At 47.1% G+C, this 16,453-nt stretch overlaps 2 protein-coding genes across 6 annotated transcripts in view; both read right to left on the reverse strand.

Moving 5' to 3' along the window:
- Window positions 1-3,225, reverse strand: part of ramp1 (receptor activity modifying protein 1) — a 90,732-nt gene extending 87,507 nt beyond the window's left edge. Inside the window, exon 1 of the mRNA XM_046369205.1 lies at window positions 753-3,225. Coding sequence (XP_046225161.1) covers window positions 753-810 — 58 coding nt within the window. The 5' untranslated portion in view covers window positions 811-3,225. The remainder of the gene's footprint in view (window positions 1-752) is intronic.
- Window positions 1-16,453, reverse strand: part of LOC124048399 (band 4.1-like protein 5) — a 110,679-nt gene that overhangs the window by 51,076 nt on the left and 43,150 nt on the right. For 2 of the 5 annotated variants that reach the window (XM_046369168.1, XM_046369159.1), the window contains exons 19-25: window positions 12,585-12,713; window positions 11,802-11,866; window positions 8,875-8,956; window positions 8,635-8,727; window positions 8,368-8,433; window positions 7,141-7,286; window positions 4,364-6,528 (exon numbers count right to left, since the gene is read on the reverse strand). In XM_046369168.1, coding sequence (XP_046225124.1) covers window positions 6,462-6,528; window positions 7,141-7,286; window positions 8,368-8,433; window positions 8,635-8,727; window positions 8,875-8,956; window positions 11,802-11,866; window positions 12,585-12,713 — 648 coding nt within the window. In that variant the 3' untranslated portion in view covers window positions 4,364-6,461. Of the gene's footprint in view, window positions 1-4,363; window positions 6,529-7,140; window positions 7,287-8,367; window positions 8,434-8,634; window positions 8,728-8,874; window positions 8,957-11,801; window positions 11,867-12,584; window positions 12,714-16,453 lie in introns of those variants that run through there. The other 3 variants (XM_046369175.1, XM_046369185.1, XM_046369193.1) reach the window with 3 other exon arrangements.

Below are 16,453 nucleotides of genomic sequence, written 5' to 3' on the forward strand. Positions count from 1 at the left end.
GGCAAAGTGAACGCTAGCCTATTCTTAGACAGAAATAGTTATGTAGAGCCATGTCTTGGTCCTGTGAGTCGGTGTGTGTACAGGAAATATAGAGAGGCTCCACGTGGATCGTGCTGATGGGGAGCGGAAAACTATGGAGCAAAGTGAAGCGTGTGCACAGACAGCAACACCCCTCATCAGACCTTAGCACAGCAGACTGGTTAAGAGAAGTGTAAAATACATTTCTCAGCAGGAGGGAGCTTCGCATGATTCATTAAAACCGACAATTAACTTGTGTGGATGGGTCCGTTTTGAGCACCTCCAACTTGCTGGAAAGTCTTAATGTCATATTGACATGACATTTTTAAAAGCCACTAAGACCTTCCATGTCTGGAGCGTCCTCCTTTCACGAAATGATTTGAAAATGCCCTTAGGATATGTCATAATTGGGATTCATGACGACGACTTTCCATATATACACACAAGTCAACCCTCCGGCTCAGACAAGCACGTTTATTAGTTACGATGAATATTATTTTTCATGGTTTTCTAAAATGATTGAATATATGAACCTCTAAAAATATTAACATGATATAATCATATTTATATTACTAATGAATCAATGCTTTGACATGATGAAAGGGATGGTCATTATTTTAAATGTCAATACTTTATTATCTTTCTAGTTTCTATCGAATAATGTTATGGTCATCATTCCTTAATGAATCAGGCATCAGGGATAGCGGTGCGCTGCGCGTCTCTCCAAAACTTACCTACAACCAGCCACAGGAGCACCTGTTTCGAAAACACTGGTGTGGTATCCGATGCCATGGTCTTCTTTAAAAACGACTATCCAATTGCAAGAAGTTGGAGAAGCGTTAAGATGAAACAGACTATAAAAGCGTCACAATTCTCCTCCCTAATGTATCCACTAAGAGACGGCCCTGTCATAGAATCACAGAGTTGTAATCCATAAGCATTCGACTCGTTCCTCTCAGCCAACTATGAAGGCAGCTCAACTGTCGTCACTGTCACTATCACCTTGCGCAAAAACTCGGAAGAGGTACACTTGGTTCGGGTCGTCGGGAGTTTTGCTTTCGGAGTAACCTATCCCGCCAGCTTTCTTTACGAAATAGATTCGCTATCATTTAAATAAATATGCAACCAACATAGAGTCTTGACAATTCCATTAGAGTCCAAAAACCTTGCGTACACTACGAGGACATTCTTGGCAACTCCAACCAACCATGCGCAAGCGAAACATACTGAGCCAGAGTAGAGCCACCAGTGTACTGCTGGGTCTCGAGCGTGCGTTCTCTTGACTGACACCAACAGAGAGTGCGTGAGAGAGCTAAGGGACCATTAACCAGAATGTAAACCAGGGTTCCCCAACACAACTCAGGTGATTTGATTTTACGCCCCACGTTCTGAGCAAAACAACTATATATTATTTTATTTTGGGGGGACATAAAACACCAGCAAATCAGCTCAAATTCATTTTAATTTGGGAAATATGTTCCAAAGTATTCAAATCAAATCAAATTTTATTTGTCACATACACATGGTTAGCAGATGTTAATGCGAGTGTAGCGAAATGCTTGTGCTTCTAGTTCCGACAATGCAGTGATAACCAACAAGTAATCTAACTAACAATTCCAAAACTAAGCATACAAATGTCAGCAAGGTTTAAAATTATTAGGTTTTAGGCTAATGTATATGTTTGGGCTTATTGGGGTCAATTTGCAGTCTATCAATTATTTTAAAATATGTTCCGGCCCCCTGAAATCGGTACGCAGCTGTATCTAGTCGATTATCCCCGATGTTGGTAAACTATTCTGGGGGTAATGCCACGTTCAAAGCAACTGGGAAATCTCGACTTCCTACTTCAGTGTGTTCAAAACACGTCTGGGGAAAAATATCGATTTGATCTTGCGAACTCGGGCCTCTTTCTAGAGCTCCGACTTTCCGACCTGAAGATCACTGACGTCATGATTTGACCTCGCATTGTTCGAGTTCCCAGTGGTTTTGAACGGAGCAATAGGCAGAGGCCGACTTTACTGCAGGGACTACATTACATTCAGTACTGTACATGGAAAAATTTGTGACCAACTGGTGCCTGTTACATTCAAAATGAACACTTCCTTCTGGGAAAAGTGATCAGTATCATCCTGGTGTCATTGTTGACTTAATAAATATGACTTCCATCCTAGCCTACTACACAATGTGATGTCAAAGTTCATAGGCTTCAACATATATATATATATTTTTTTAAAGATAATACGTTTGACCTATGGGATTGGATTTAAGGGGTTAAACCAGACAGGTTGCGCAAGCTTGACGATAAAGTAGTTCGGTCCAACCTCACCTAATGTTGCCATCTAGCGTTAGAATATATAAACGCAGAATTTACAGCTCCCGCAGCCCCAACAAACCGCTTCAATTCCTCATTGTCATAGATTAATCTCTCCACCCGATAGCTGATGTGTGGTGAGCGTTCTGGCAGAAATGGTTGCTGACCATGCACCCCCCCCCCCCCAAGTGGGTGCTACACATTGGTGGTGGAAGAGGTGATTCTTCTGGAAAGGCTCTATAGGAAATCAATGAATCGATGCCGATGGACATATAATTCATGGTAATACTGCATGTACAGGAAGATAAACATTTTCTCAAAGACCAGAGATCTTAAATGGAAAAATTCACTTACAGAATTTACTACATTGTACAAAATTACTACTGGCATACTAGCCTACATATCCTTTAAAAAGTAATGATGTTCAATGTACATACAAGATACAAAATTGGTATGGTGACTATCTAGAGCAGTTTTTTTTAACATCTACAATACACTTAAATACAGTGCGAATAACAAGGATGCTCTTACAAAAAGAGGAATAAATTAAGGTACGAGAGCTACAGCACAAGTGCACTTACATGGTGAAGCACAATTTCTAACAGCAGAGAAAAAAAGTGGTATGTTTAAACTGAGAAAAGTTTCCTCTCAGAGCTTTAAAAAAGACCACTCATTTTGGTCAATCACCATCTCTACAATCTCTGATGCAGATGCAATTCAATAATATGACAAAGAATGTTCTTGCCAGGCAAATTAGTTTATAAACTCAGGAAAAAAAGAAACATCCCTCTTTTCAGGACTCTGTCTTTCAAAGATAATTCGTAAAAATCCAAATAACTTCAAAGATCTTCATTGTAAAGGGTTTAAACACTGTTTCCCATGCTTGTTAATGAACCATAAACAATTAATGAACATGCACCTGTGGAACGGTCGTTAAGGCACTAATAGCTTACAGACGGTAGACAATTAAGGTCACAGTTATGAAAACTTAAGGACACTAAAGAGGCCTTTCTACTGACTCTGAAAAACACCAAAAGAAAGATGCCCAGGGTCCCTGCTCATCTGTGTGAATGTACCTTAGGCATGCTGCGAGGCATGAGGACTGCAGATGTGGCCAGGACAAAAAATTCCAATGTCCTGACTGAGATGCCTAAGACAGCGCTACAGGGAGACAGGATGGACAGCTGATCATCCTCACAGTGGCAGACCACACCTGCACAGGATCGGTACATCCGAACATCACACCTGTGGGACAGGTACATCATGGCAACAACTGCCCGAGTTACACCAGGAACGCACAATCCCTCCATCAGTGCTCAGATTGTCCGCAATAGGCTGAGCGAGGCTGGTAGGCCTGTCGTAAGGCAGGTCCTCACCAGACATCACTGGAAACAACATTGCCAAAGGGCACAAACCCACCGTCGCTGGACCCGACAGGACTGGCAAAAAGTGCTCTTCTCTGATGAGTTGCGGTTTTGTCTCACCAGGGGTGATGGTTGGATTCGCGTTTATCATCAAAGAAATGAGCGCTACACCAAGGCCTGTACTCTGGAGCGGGATCGATTTGGAAGTGGAGGGTCCGTCATGGTCTGGGGCAGTGGGTCACAGCATCATCGGACTGAGCTTGTTGTCATTTCTGGCAATCTCAATTCTGTGCGTTACAGAGAAGACATCCTCCTCCCTCATGTGGTACCCTTCCTGCAGGCTCAGCCTGACATGACCCTCCAGCATGACAATGCCACCAGCCATACTGCTCGTTCTGTGCGTGATTTCCTGCAAAACAGGAATGTCAGTGTTCTGCCATGGCCAGCGAAGAGCCTGGATCTCAATCCCATTGAGCACGTCTGGAACCTGTTGAATCAGAGGGTGAGGGCCATTCCTCCCAGAAATGTCTGGAAACTTGCAGGTGCCTTGGTGGAAGAGTGGGGTAACATCTCACAGCAAGAACTGGCAAATCTGGTGCAGTCCATGAGGAGATGCACTGCAGTACTTAATGCAGCTGGTGGCCACACCAGATACTGACTGTTACTTTTTGATTTTGACCCCCCCTTTGTTCAGGGACACATTATTCAATTTCTGTTAGTCACATGTCTGTGGAACTTGTTCAGTTTGTCTCAGTTGTTGAATCTTATGTTCATACAAATATTTACACATGTTACATTTTCTGACAATAAATGCAGCTGACAGCGAGAGGACGTTTCTTTTTTTGCTGAGTTTATATTCATGACACAGAGAGAGAACACTTCACATCTTCTCAGAGTGGCTATTTTAAGTAAAAAAAACTAAACGTGATGTGTTTTAAGTCTTTCCGTTGAGATGGGTGTTGCTCACAGATCACTTGTTCAAATTAACTGTATTTGAAAAGGTATTCTGCTTTTAACTCTACTGCACATCGTCTCGCAAATACCTACTTCTGATCTACCGCCCATCTGATATCTAAAATACATTTAATTACATCTTACGTTAGTGAATAATAGAGTTGACTGACAACTTCCTACCACCAGAGATCCTGTATATGATTGGCTTAGTGTGGAAAAAAAACCAATGGAGAAAGTTTGTGATAGGCCTATTTCCTCTGTCAGCCTATGAGTCATGTCACCTGTCATTGATGACCACAGCCAGAAACAGTGGTAAGACTACATGATTAGATATTACCATCACACAGACACTCCAGTCGTAAGCAGAGGACTCAGTAAGATGAAAAACTAAAGTACAGTATAGGCCTAGATACAGTAGTAATAGTGGTAGTATTAGTATTAGTAATAGTAGTGGTAGGATTAGTAACAGTAGTGATAGTATTGGTAATAGTAGTGATAGTATGTCCTTACTGTGTAAAGTTATGCGATCATAATTTAACAATCTGCTAGCTTAAGGCAGGTTTTAGCTACAGCGTTTTTATATGGATACAAAATAGGAATAACATTTTAGATGTGGCTAAATTCATGCCTGCATTCTACGTATTGCTGTTGTCTCTGATAACTGAGATTCAGAAACGTCTAGTGAGCACCAGGTCCTAACAAGAGCGTCTGCTAAATGACTTAAATGTAATAATATATAATATATGCCATTTAGCAGACGCTTTTATCCAAAGCGACTTACAGTCATGTGTGCATTATTCTACGTATGGGTGGTCCCGGGGATCGAACCCACTACCCTGGCGTTACAAGCGCCATGCTCTACCAACTGAGCTACAGAAGGACAACGTAATGTAATGTAATGTAATGTAACTGAACACTGGTACTTGATGGATTCACTCTGTATGACTAAATTAAAAATATATTTAAAAAACAGGACAAAAAAACATCAGTAGAAAGTCATTGTTTCATATCTTCTCAGAGTCCACATCCAGTGCTCCAGTGTTTCATATCTTCTCAGAGTCCACATCCAGTGCTCCAGTGTTTCATATCTTCTCAGAGTCCAGGTCCAGGTGCTCCAGTGTTTCATATCTTCTCAGAGTTCAGGTCCAGGTGCTCCAGTGTTTCATATCTTCTCAGAGTCCAGGTCCAGTGCTCCAGTGTTTCATATCTTCTCAGTCCACATCCAGTGCTCCAGTGTTTCATATCTTCTCAGAGTTCAGGTCCAGGTGCTCCAGTGTTTCATATCTTCTCAGAGTTCAGGTCCAGGTGCTCCAGTGTTTCATATCTTCTCAGAGTCCAGGTACAGGTGCTCCAATGTAATTCAGTGGCTTGAGGAACAGATGTCCTCTTCCTTAGCACTTATTGCAGTCCCTTCCTGCTTTAAAGATTTCTAAAAGGGAGTCTGTGCACTTTGTAGGAATGCTTATGACAAGAAGCGGTGAACCAACGGTGGTACTAAAATAAAAACACTGCTCCAAACTAGAATATAGTGAGACGAGGAATTCCAATGATCCAATCTCTTGATTGCTGCTGATTTGGGAATTGTTTGGGAACGCAGTAGGAGATACTGGTTGTCACTAGGGCAGGAACTTCCCCCAGGTTTGGGAACGCAGTAGGAGATACTGGTTGTCACTAGGGCAGGAACTTCCCCCAGGTTTGGGAACGCAGTAGGAGATGAATGTGCTCAGGGTAGGAAGTAGTCCCCTAGTTTAGAAACACCAGGAGTAGGAAGTATTCGTTGTGAGGAGGGTAGAAGCTCCCTCACTGGTTCCCACTCAGAGCTCAGTGGTTAACAGACCTTTGTGCTTGGTGCCGTGCTCTTTGGGTGGCTGGGCCAGAATGCTGGTGAGAAGAGAACAACTAAATAAAAAGCCCAGAACACCTACTTTTCAGTTTGCACAACATAAAGTAATGTATCATAGTAATATTCTAGTAGAATAGGAATAGTGTATTGCTAGCCAGTATAATGTGATGCATGGGAACGTCACAACGTAATGAGAAACTGCACAAGACGGTTCACATCCATCAATCTATGCATATTGTTCCAGGAGACCTGCCTGCACCATTCATCTTTCCATTTACCTGATGTGATCACTACTAACTTGTAGTGGTCACAACATTCATCTTAATGAACAGACTTTATTCAGCAGTACATCCAAACTTTAAAACTTCTGTAGAGATGTAGTGGGAAATTAAACATTTAGCTCCAGCTTTCACCAAGCTATTTCAAGAAGCTCACCAGGACCATAATTAGTAAATGGGGATGTTAATCACTACAGGCTTCAATTATTAAAAAGGACGGATAATTATATTGTCTACTCTTTACAACACAGCATAAGGCATGGCACCAAAAACACATAGCAACGATGAGCACAATGTCCAGATGAGATGACCTAAAGAACATTAGGACAAGGTAGAGATGACGACGATGACGACGTGCCACGACGGAGTTACCTGGTGTCAATCACATTGTGCATTTGAGAGAAGAGATGGGGGTGCAGGGCTGGGGTGAGAGCCCCCCATTCAGGTTGGAGAGGGGCGGCGGTCTTTGCAGAGGGGTCAAGGTCAAAGAGGCCGTTAGTAAAGATGGCAGTGAGTGGCTGTGTTAGAATGGGAGAAGGAAAGTGGACTGGCTGTCAGTCTCTGAGGCAGCTACAGTAGGGGATGGTAGACTGACGTACAGACAGACTAAATACAGACATACTTAAACACAGGCCAGGCAGACAGGCTAAAGACAGACATACTTAAACACAGGCCAGACAGGCAGGCTAAAGACAGACATACTTAAACACAGGCCAGACAGACAGGCCAAAGACAGACATACTTAAACACAGGCCAGACAGGCAGGCTAAAGACAGACATACTTAAACACAGGCCAGGCAGGCAGGCTAAAGACAGACATACTTAAACACAGGCCATGCAGACAGGCTAAAGACAGACATACTTAAACACAGGCCAGACAGACAGGCTAAAGACAGACATACTTAAACACAGGCCAGGCAGACAGGCTAAAGACAGACAGGCTAAAGACAGAAATTAAACACAGGCCAGACAGGCAGGCTAAAGACAGACATACTTAAACACAGGCCAGACAGGCAGGCTAAAGACAGACAGGCTAAAGACAGACATACTTAAACACAGGCCAGACAGGCAGGCTAAAGACAGACATACTTAAACACAGGCCAGACAGACAGGCTAAAGACAGACATACTTAAACACAGGCCAGACAGACAGGCTAAAGACAGACATACTTAAACACAGGCCAGACAGACAGGCTAAAGACAGACATACTTAAACACAGGCCAGACAGACAGGCTAAAGACAGACATACTTAAACACAGGCCAGGCAGACAGGCTAAAGACAGACATACTTAAACACAGGCCAGGCAGACAGGCTAAAGACAGACATACTTAAACACAGGCCAGGCAGACAGGCTAAAGACAGACATACTTAAACACAGGCCAGGCAGACAGGCTAAAGACAGACATACTTAAACACAGGCCAGACAGGCTAAAGACAGACATACTTAAACACAGGCCAGACAGACAGGCTAAAGACAGACATACTTAAACACAGGCCAGACAGGCTAAAGACAGACATACTTAAACACAGGCCAGACAGGCTAAAGACAGACAGGAGCATTAAAGCCTGAAGGACAGTGAAAGTCCATCAGTACTCACTGCAGCAGCAGGGATGATCCAGCGGGGTGATATCATGGGCTTGGATTGCACTGATGATGGCGGTAACTACAAGAGAAGAATGTTGAAGAGTTACACTCAAACACCACAATGAGGCCAAAGTAAATAGGTGACCTGTCAACGTACAGTAGGCCTATTGGGTTTAAACTTGAAAGCGAATCGTACTTATTTTTGGTAAGTTTGATCTAGTCAAGGCAACAGATAACAGCAGCTGAAACGTGAGGCAGCAGACGGGGTCTATAGACTTACTACTGGGGTTGGTTCTGAGAAGTCTATCAGGTTACTGCTCAGCGGGGCCCGCAGTGACGGAGGGGTGGGCATCTTCAGCTCCTCAGGTTCGGCCTGCATAGTGACAAGCCAATGGCTACGTTACAAACAGCTATCACATTCCCACAAAAAAAGGCATACAATTCTCTGTGCATTCAGATGTAGTTTCCATTCTAATGCACGAGAGTAACCGGAAAAGCAAAACACAGATTCATTGATTACCTTTGTTGGTTGCCCTCCGTTAAGTATTTCAAGGGGCATCATAGGTGCTGATTGAATGAGATCCACAGCCAACATCTCAACACTGATGAGGAAAGAGGGACAAGACAGAAGGACGAGAGTTTAACATTTACATTACATTTAAGTCATTTAGCAGACGCTCTTATCCAGAGCGACTTACAAATTGGTGCATTCACCTTATGACATCCAGTGGAACAGCCACTTTACAATAGTGCATCTAAATCTTTTAAGGGGGGGGGGGTGAGATGGATTACTTTATCCTATCCTAGGTATTCCTTAAAGAGGTGGGGTTTCAGGTGTCTCCGGAAGGTGGTGATTGACTCCGCTGTCCTGGCGTCGTGAGGGAGTTTGTTCAATTCATTCCTATGGGGTCTGATGAGGAAGTACTGAACAATAGCAAGGCTAACATACACATTATCAATGGACACAATCCTCACAAGTGCTTAATATGCAAAGACATGTATCCAGGCAGAATTGAGTCATGTCACATTAGTAGGAGTGTGATTCCCATGCTCAATCAGATGGTATCAGAGAGCTATGATTCCCATAATCCACAAGATGGCAGCAGAGAGCTGTGTAAAAACACTGTCTTGGTCTTGAGTGCTGCAACCTATAGCCTAGTAGACTAAAGAACACTTGCTAACAATGCTGACTAGAATCTATATATCCTTAAATGAGTGTCAGATGGAGCTGTAGTCCTGACTGCTGGACAGGTGGCCCCCTCTAACCTGGGTGTTCCCCACTCTTAGTCTCACATAGGGCTGGGCGATATGGCTAAAATATCTCCTCCTCATGAGGTGATTTTTGACAGTATGACGGTATTTCATGTTTTTGAATAATAAAAGTTGTAAATGTGCTTTATGAGTTGTGTATGACCCAGGGTGGTAAACACATAGATTCTACAAGTTATTTCAATGGAGCTTTCTCCATTCTGATTGAACAGTATAAAACAAATCAAGCTTAAACCAAAAGTCCATCTCATTTTACAATATATAATTTCCACACTGGGACATAGAAAAATAGAGGCCTTATTTTTAACCAAATATTGCAATTTGGATTTGACTTCCGATTTAGATCAACTGCTGGAATCATGGAAATATAACAATGACCACAGATGAAAAAGCCAGGGAGGCATTCCTATTACTATTCATTAGAATACTAATACGATCTCTATGTAGGTATTATTGTGACAGGGTAGGAACCAAAGTGTTGGGCAGTGTTTCCCAGGGGAGTGGGACCCTAGAATGTTTGGCTACACTGAACTCTCTCTTACTTCATGTAGCTAACATATTCACTTTGTTTGAAGCTCAACATAAGAGGTCACTGGAGAAGGGCAAAACAAAGCACCACGAACTGCTGTTTTTTTGTGTGTGCAGGGATGCAGTGGTGGTGTTTAGGTTTGTTTTACAACAACAACAAAAAAGGGGTGATTTTCTTTCAGAGGAATTATCACCTTAACACATTTTGGCTTTTGTCTTAACTTCACTACAGCTGCTGCAAGAATCCCTCCTGTCAATCAACCCCAAGAGTCCTGCCCACAGAAAAGTGGGCAGCCCCTGGGAATGAGCCGTTGATGTCATAACAGAATTATGCCAAAACCCTCATAAATATTCTAGCTGTTAATGAGCTTTGGAGGAAGGCTGTGATTGGCTTAGGCTGACTGTGGAGTGTTGGGGTGACTCCAGGGAGATGGAGACAGGGGAGGCTTGGTGACATTCCAAGATTGAGGTTTCCTTTGTCATCAAATACTGTACAATGAAGCGTGATCATCCAATGCTTTGAATGGTAGAGACTAGGAACACAACCGTAGTGACTCTTCACAATGCTTTGAATGGTAGAGACTAGGAACACAACGTAGTGACTCTTCACAATGCTTTGAATGGTAGAGACTAGGAACACAACGTAGTGACTCTTCACAATGCTTTGAATGGTAGAGACTAGGAACACAACGTAGTGACTCTTCACAATGCTTTGAATGGTAGAGACTCGGAACACAACGTAGTGACTCTTCACAATGCTTTGAATGGTAGAGACTCGGAACACAACGTAGTGACTCTTCACAATGCTTTGAATGGTAGAGACTCGGAACACAACCGTAGTGACTCTTCACAATGCTTTGAATGGTAGAGACTCGGAACACAACGTAGTGACTCTTCACAATGCTTTGAATGGTACAGACTCGGAACACAACGTAGTGACTCTTCACAATGCTTTGAATGGTAGAGACTCGGAACACAACGTAGTGACTCTTCACAATGCTTTGAATGGTAGAGACTAGGGACACAACATAGTGACTCTTCACAATGCTTTGAATGGTACAGACTCGGAACACAACGTAGTGACTCTTCACAATGCTTTGAATGGTACAGACTCGGAACACAACGTAGTGACTCTTCACAATGCTTTTAATGGTAGAGACTAGGAACACAACCGTAGTGACTCTTCACAATGCTTTTAATGGTAGAGACTAGGAACACAACCGTAGTGACTCTTCACAATGCTTTGAATGTTAGAGACTAGGAACACAACGTAGTGACTCTTCACAATGCTTTGAATGGTAGAGACTAGGAACACAACCGTAGTGACTCTTCACAATGCTTTGAATGTTAGAGACTAGGAACACAACGTAGTGACTCTTCACAATGCTTTGAATGGTAGAGACTCGGAACACAACGTAGTGACTCTTCACAATGCTTTGAATGTTAGAGACTAGGAACACAACCGTAGTGACTCTTCACAATGCTTTGAATGTTAGAGACTAGGAACACAACGTGACTCTTCACAATGTGACTCTTCACAATGCTTTGAATGTTAGAGACTAGGAACACAACGTAGTGACTCTTCACAATGCTTTGAATGTTAGAGACTAGGAACACAACGTAGTGACTCTTCACGGTGTCCTCACTCACCTGGCTGCAGCTTCCTGTACATTGGTGTTCTTGTCCCCCATCACAACGTGCTCCTCCAGGGAGCTCTATAACATACACAACATCAGTGGAGGTATAATACAATCAATGTGTAAGGTTGTGGTTATTTCAAAAAGAAACTTCCCACTGTACCCAACTTCCTGGTTATCCAAAAGTTTACAGTACTTATACAATACTTCCTCGTCTACACGTAAGACACCAAAGCATCCCTGTACAATTTCTATGTTGCACCAAGATGATTTATGAGTGTCCATCAACAAAGTGCTAGCACAGACAGTATGAAACTGCTCCTCCAATAGAAATCCCTGATCACGCTTGTAGGCGATGTCATGGCGACAGTGGCTAGCTAAGCTTATGGGCAGAAACATGTAAATGGGTTTTAAAATGAACAACTAAGAAATAATTTCTCACTTCTCCCATTGTCTTCCCAACCCAGTCTTGGTCTGTGGAACCTGCTTCGAAGTGTTCCTGGAAGTATCGCAAAACTCTGTGGTGCTGGTGTTCAGTACCTAGAGGGCAGTACCACTAAAATCTGTGGTGCTGGTGTTCAGTACCTAGAGGGCAGTACCACTAAACTCTGTGGTGCTGGTGTTCAGTACCGCTAAACTCTGTGGTGCTGGTGTTCAGTACCTAGAGGGCAGTACCACTAAACTCTGTGGTGCTGGTGTTCAGTACCTAGAGGACAGTACCGCTAAACTCTGTAGTGCTGGTGTTCAGTACCGAGAGGACAGTACCACTAAACTCTGTGGTGCTGGTGTTCAGTACCTTGAGGGCAGCCTGTGCCTGGGCTTTGATAATGTTCCTCTTCAGGTCCTCTGGGGGGCGAAGTGGAGAAGGCACAGAGCTGCTAGCCACACTGTTCAGACACTCCTCTGTGAGCTTCACCACATCCTCCTTGTGGGAGGGACCAACACACACACAGTTAGGCTACAGTATCTTCCTGTAAAGGCTGTAGTTACAATATCTCTGCCCTCCACCTTCCTTAAAGATTAAAAAACACCACACCCCCACAATGGCTCCCCACCCCACCCCCCCACAATGGCTCCCCACCCCACCCCCCACAATGGCTCCCCACCCCACCCCCCACAATGGCTCCCCACCCCACCCCCCACAATGGCTCCCCACCCCACCCCCCTACAATGGCTCCCCACCCCACCCCTACAATGGCTCCCCATCCCACCCCTACAATGGCTCCCCATCCCACCCCCCTACAATGGCTCCCCACCCCACCCCTACAATGGCTCCCCACCCCACCCCCACAATGGCTCCCCACCCCACCCCCACAATGGCTCCCCACCCCACCCCTACAATGGCTCCCCACCCCACCCCTACAATGGCTCCCCACCCCACCCCTACAATGGCTCCCCCCCCACCCCTACAATGGCTCCCCACCCCACCCCTACAATGGCTCCCCACCCCACCCCTACAATGACTCCCCACCCCACCCCTACAATGACTCCCCACCCCACCCCTACAATGGGCCCCCACCCCACCCCTACAATGGGCCCCCACCCCACCCCTACAATGGCTCCCCACCCCACCCCTACAATGGCTCCCCACCCCCCCTACAATGGCTCCCCACCCCTACAATGGCCCCCCACCCCTACAATGGGCCCCCACCCCTACAATGGCTCCCCCTCACCCTTTCTCCCCAGCCCACTGAGTTGCTCCCTTTCTGCCATTGCGTCCATACATTAGCCTGTCAAAGTGGCCTACTGTCTTCCTCAGCATATGGAGCCAATTAGGGTCCCTGTGAAACTAAAACCAACACTCCTCGCAAGCCCCCTGCCTTTCAGCACACATCAAATCAAAAACCATCACACATTAGCTTTTTCCCAGAGAGACGGTCCATTCAGCTCTCTGCCCCACCAGAGAGACCGTCCATGCAGCTCTCTGCCCCACCAGAGAGACGGTCCATTCAGCTCTCTGCCCCACCAGAGAGACCGTCCATGCAGCTCTCTGCCCCACCAGAGAGACGGTCCATTCAGCTCTCTGCCCCACCAGAGAGACGGTCCATTCAGCTCTCTGCCCCACCAGAGAGACGGTCCATTCAGCTCTCTGCCCCACCAGAGAGACGGTCCATTCAGCTCTCTGCCCCACCAGAGAGACGGTCCATGCAGCTCTCTGCCCCACCAGAGAGACGGTCCATGCAGCTCTCTGCCCCACCAGAGAGACGGTCCATGCAGCTCTCTGCCCCACCAGAGAGACGGTCCATGCGGCTCTCTGCCCCACCAGAGAGACGGTCCATGCGGCTCTCTGCCCCACCAGAGAGACGGTCCATGCCCCCCACCAGAGAGACGGTCCATGCGGCTCTCTGCCCCCAGACCAGAGAGACCGTCCATGCAGCTCTGCCCCACCAGAGAGACCGTCCATGCAGCCCACCAGAGAGACCGGCAGCTCCTGCCCCACCAGAGAGACCGTCCATGCAGCTCTCTGCCCCACCAGAGAGACCGTCCATGCAGCTCTCTGCCCCACCAGAGAGACCAGAGCTCTCTGCCCCACCAGAGAGACGGTCCATGCAGCTCTCTGCCCCACCAGAGAGACCGTCCATGCAGCTCTCTGCCCCACCAGAGAGACCGTCCATGCAGCTCTCTGCCCCACCAGAGAGACCGTCCATGCAGCTCTCTGCCCCACCAGAGAGACCGTCCATGCAGCTCTCTGCCCCACCAGAGAGACCGTCCATGCAGCTCTCTGCCCCACCAGAGAGACCGTCCATGCAGCTCTCTGCCCCACCAGAGAGACCGTCCATGCAGCTCTCTGCCCCACCAGAGAGACCGTCCATGCAGCTCTCTGCCCCACCAGAGAGACCGTCCATGCAGCTCTCTGCCCCACCAGAGAGACCGTCCATGCAGCTCTCTGCCCCACCAGAGAGACCGTCCATGCAGCTCTCTGCCCCACCAGAGAGACCGTCCATGCAGCTCTCTGCCCCACCAGAGAGACCGTCCATGCAGCTCTCTGCCCCACCAGAGAGACCGTCCATGCAGCTCTCTGCCCCACCAGAGAGACCGTCCATGCAGCTCTCTGCCCCACCAGAGAGACCGTCCATGCAGCTCTCTGCCCCACCAGAGAGACCGTCCATGCAGCTCTCTGCCCCACCAGAGAGACCGTCCATGCAGCTCTCTGCCTCTTCCCATACAACGCAGCGCTGCTCGTCTGACTGACACTAACCAGGCTTTGTTCCCTGTAGAGGGCGGAGTGTGTGTGTGTGTTCCCTGTAGAGGGCGGAGTGTGTGTGTGTTCCCTGTAGAGGGCGGAGTGTGTGTGTGTTCCCTGTAGAGGGCGGAGTGTGTGTGTGTTCCCTGTAGAGGGCGGAGTGTGTGTGTGTTCCCTGTAGAGGGCGGAGTGTGTGTGTGTGTTCCCTGTAGAGGGCGGAGTGTGTGTGTTCCCTGTAGAGGGCGGAGTGTGTGTGTGTGTTCCCTGTAGAGGGCGGAGTGTGTGTGTGTGTTCCCTGTAGAGGGCGGAGTGTGTGTGTGTGTTCCCTGTAGAGGGCGGAGTGTGTGTGTTCCCTGTAGAGGGCGGAGTGTGTGTGTTCCCTGTAGAGGGCGGAGTGTGTGTGTGTTCCCTGTAGAGGGCGGAGTGTGTGTGTGTTCCCTGTAGAGGGCGGAGTGTGTGTGTGTTCCCTGTAGAGGGCGGAGTGTGTGTGTGTGTTCCCAGTAGAGGGCGGAGTGTGTGTGTGTGTTCCCAGTAGAGGGCGGAGTGTGTGTGTGTGTTCCCAGTAGAGGGCGGAGTGTGTGTGTGTGTTCCCAGTAGAGGGCGGAGTGTGTGTGTGTGTTCCCTGTAGAGGGCGGAGTGTGTGTGTGTGTTCCCTGTAGAGGGCGGAGTGTGTGTGTGTGTGTGTTCCCAGTAGAGGGCGGAGTGTGTGTGTGTGTTCCCTGTAGAGGGCGGAGTGTGTGTGTGTTCCCTGTAGAGGGCGGAGTGTGTGTGTGTTCCCAGTAGAGGGCGGAGTGTGTGTGTGTTCCCAGTAGAGGGCGGAGTGTGTGTGTGTGTGTTCCCAGTAGAGGGCGGAGTGTGTGTGTGTGTTCCCAGTAGAGGGCGGAGTGTGTGTGTGTGTTCCCAGTAGAGGGCGGAGTGTGTGTGTTCCCTTCCCAGTAGAGGGCGGAGTGTGTGTGTGTGTTCCCTGTAGAGGGCGGAGTGTGTGTGTGTGTTCCCTGTAGAGGGCGGAGTGTGTGTGTGTGTGTTCCCAGTAGAAGGCGGAGTGTGTGTGTGTGTTCCCTGTAGAGGGCGGAGTGTGTGTGTGTGTTCCCTGTAGAGGGCGGAGTGTGTGTGTGTGTTCCCTTTAGAGGGCGGAGTGTGTGTGTGTTCCCTTTAGAGGGCGGAGTGTGTGTGTGTTCCCTGTAGAGGGCGGAGTGTGTGTGTGTGTTCCCTGTAGAGGGCGGAGTGTGTGTGTGTTCCCTGTAGAGGGCGGAGTGTGTGTGTGTGTGTTCCCTGTAGAGGGCGGAGTGTGTGTGTGTGTGTGTTCCCTGTAGAGGGCGGAGTGTGTGTGTGTGTGTGTTCCCTGTAGAGGGCGGAGTGTGTGTGTGTTCCCTGTAGAGGGCGGAGTGTGTGTGTGTTCCCTGTAGAGGGCGGAGTGTGTGTGTGTTCCCTGTAGAGGGCGGAGTGTGTGTGTGTTCCCTGTAGAGGGCGGAGTGTGTGTG

Source organism: Oncorhynchus gorbuscha, linkage group LG01 (assembly GCF_021184085.1).
Source record: "Oncorhynchus gorbuscha isolate QuinsamMale2020 ecotype Even-year linkage group LG01, OgorEven_v1.0, whole genome shotgun sequence".
Classification (NCBI taxonomy): domain Eukaryota; kingdom Metazoa; phylum Chordata; class Actinopteri; order Salmoniformes; family Salmonidae; genus Oncorhynchus; species Oncorhynchus gorbuscha.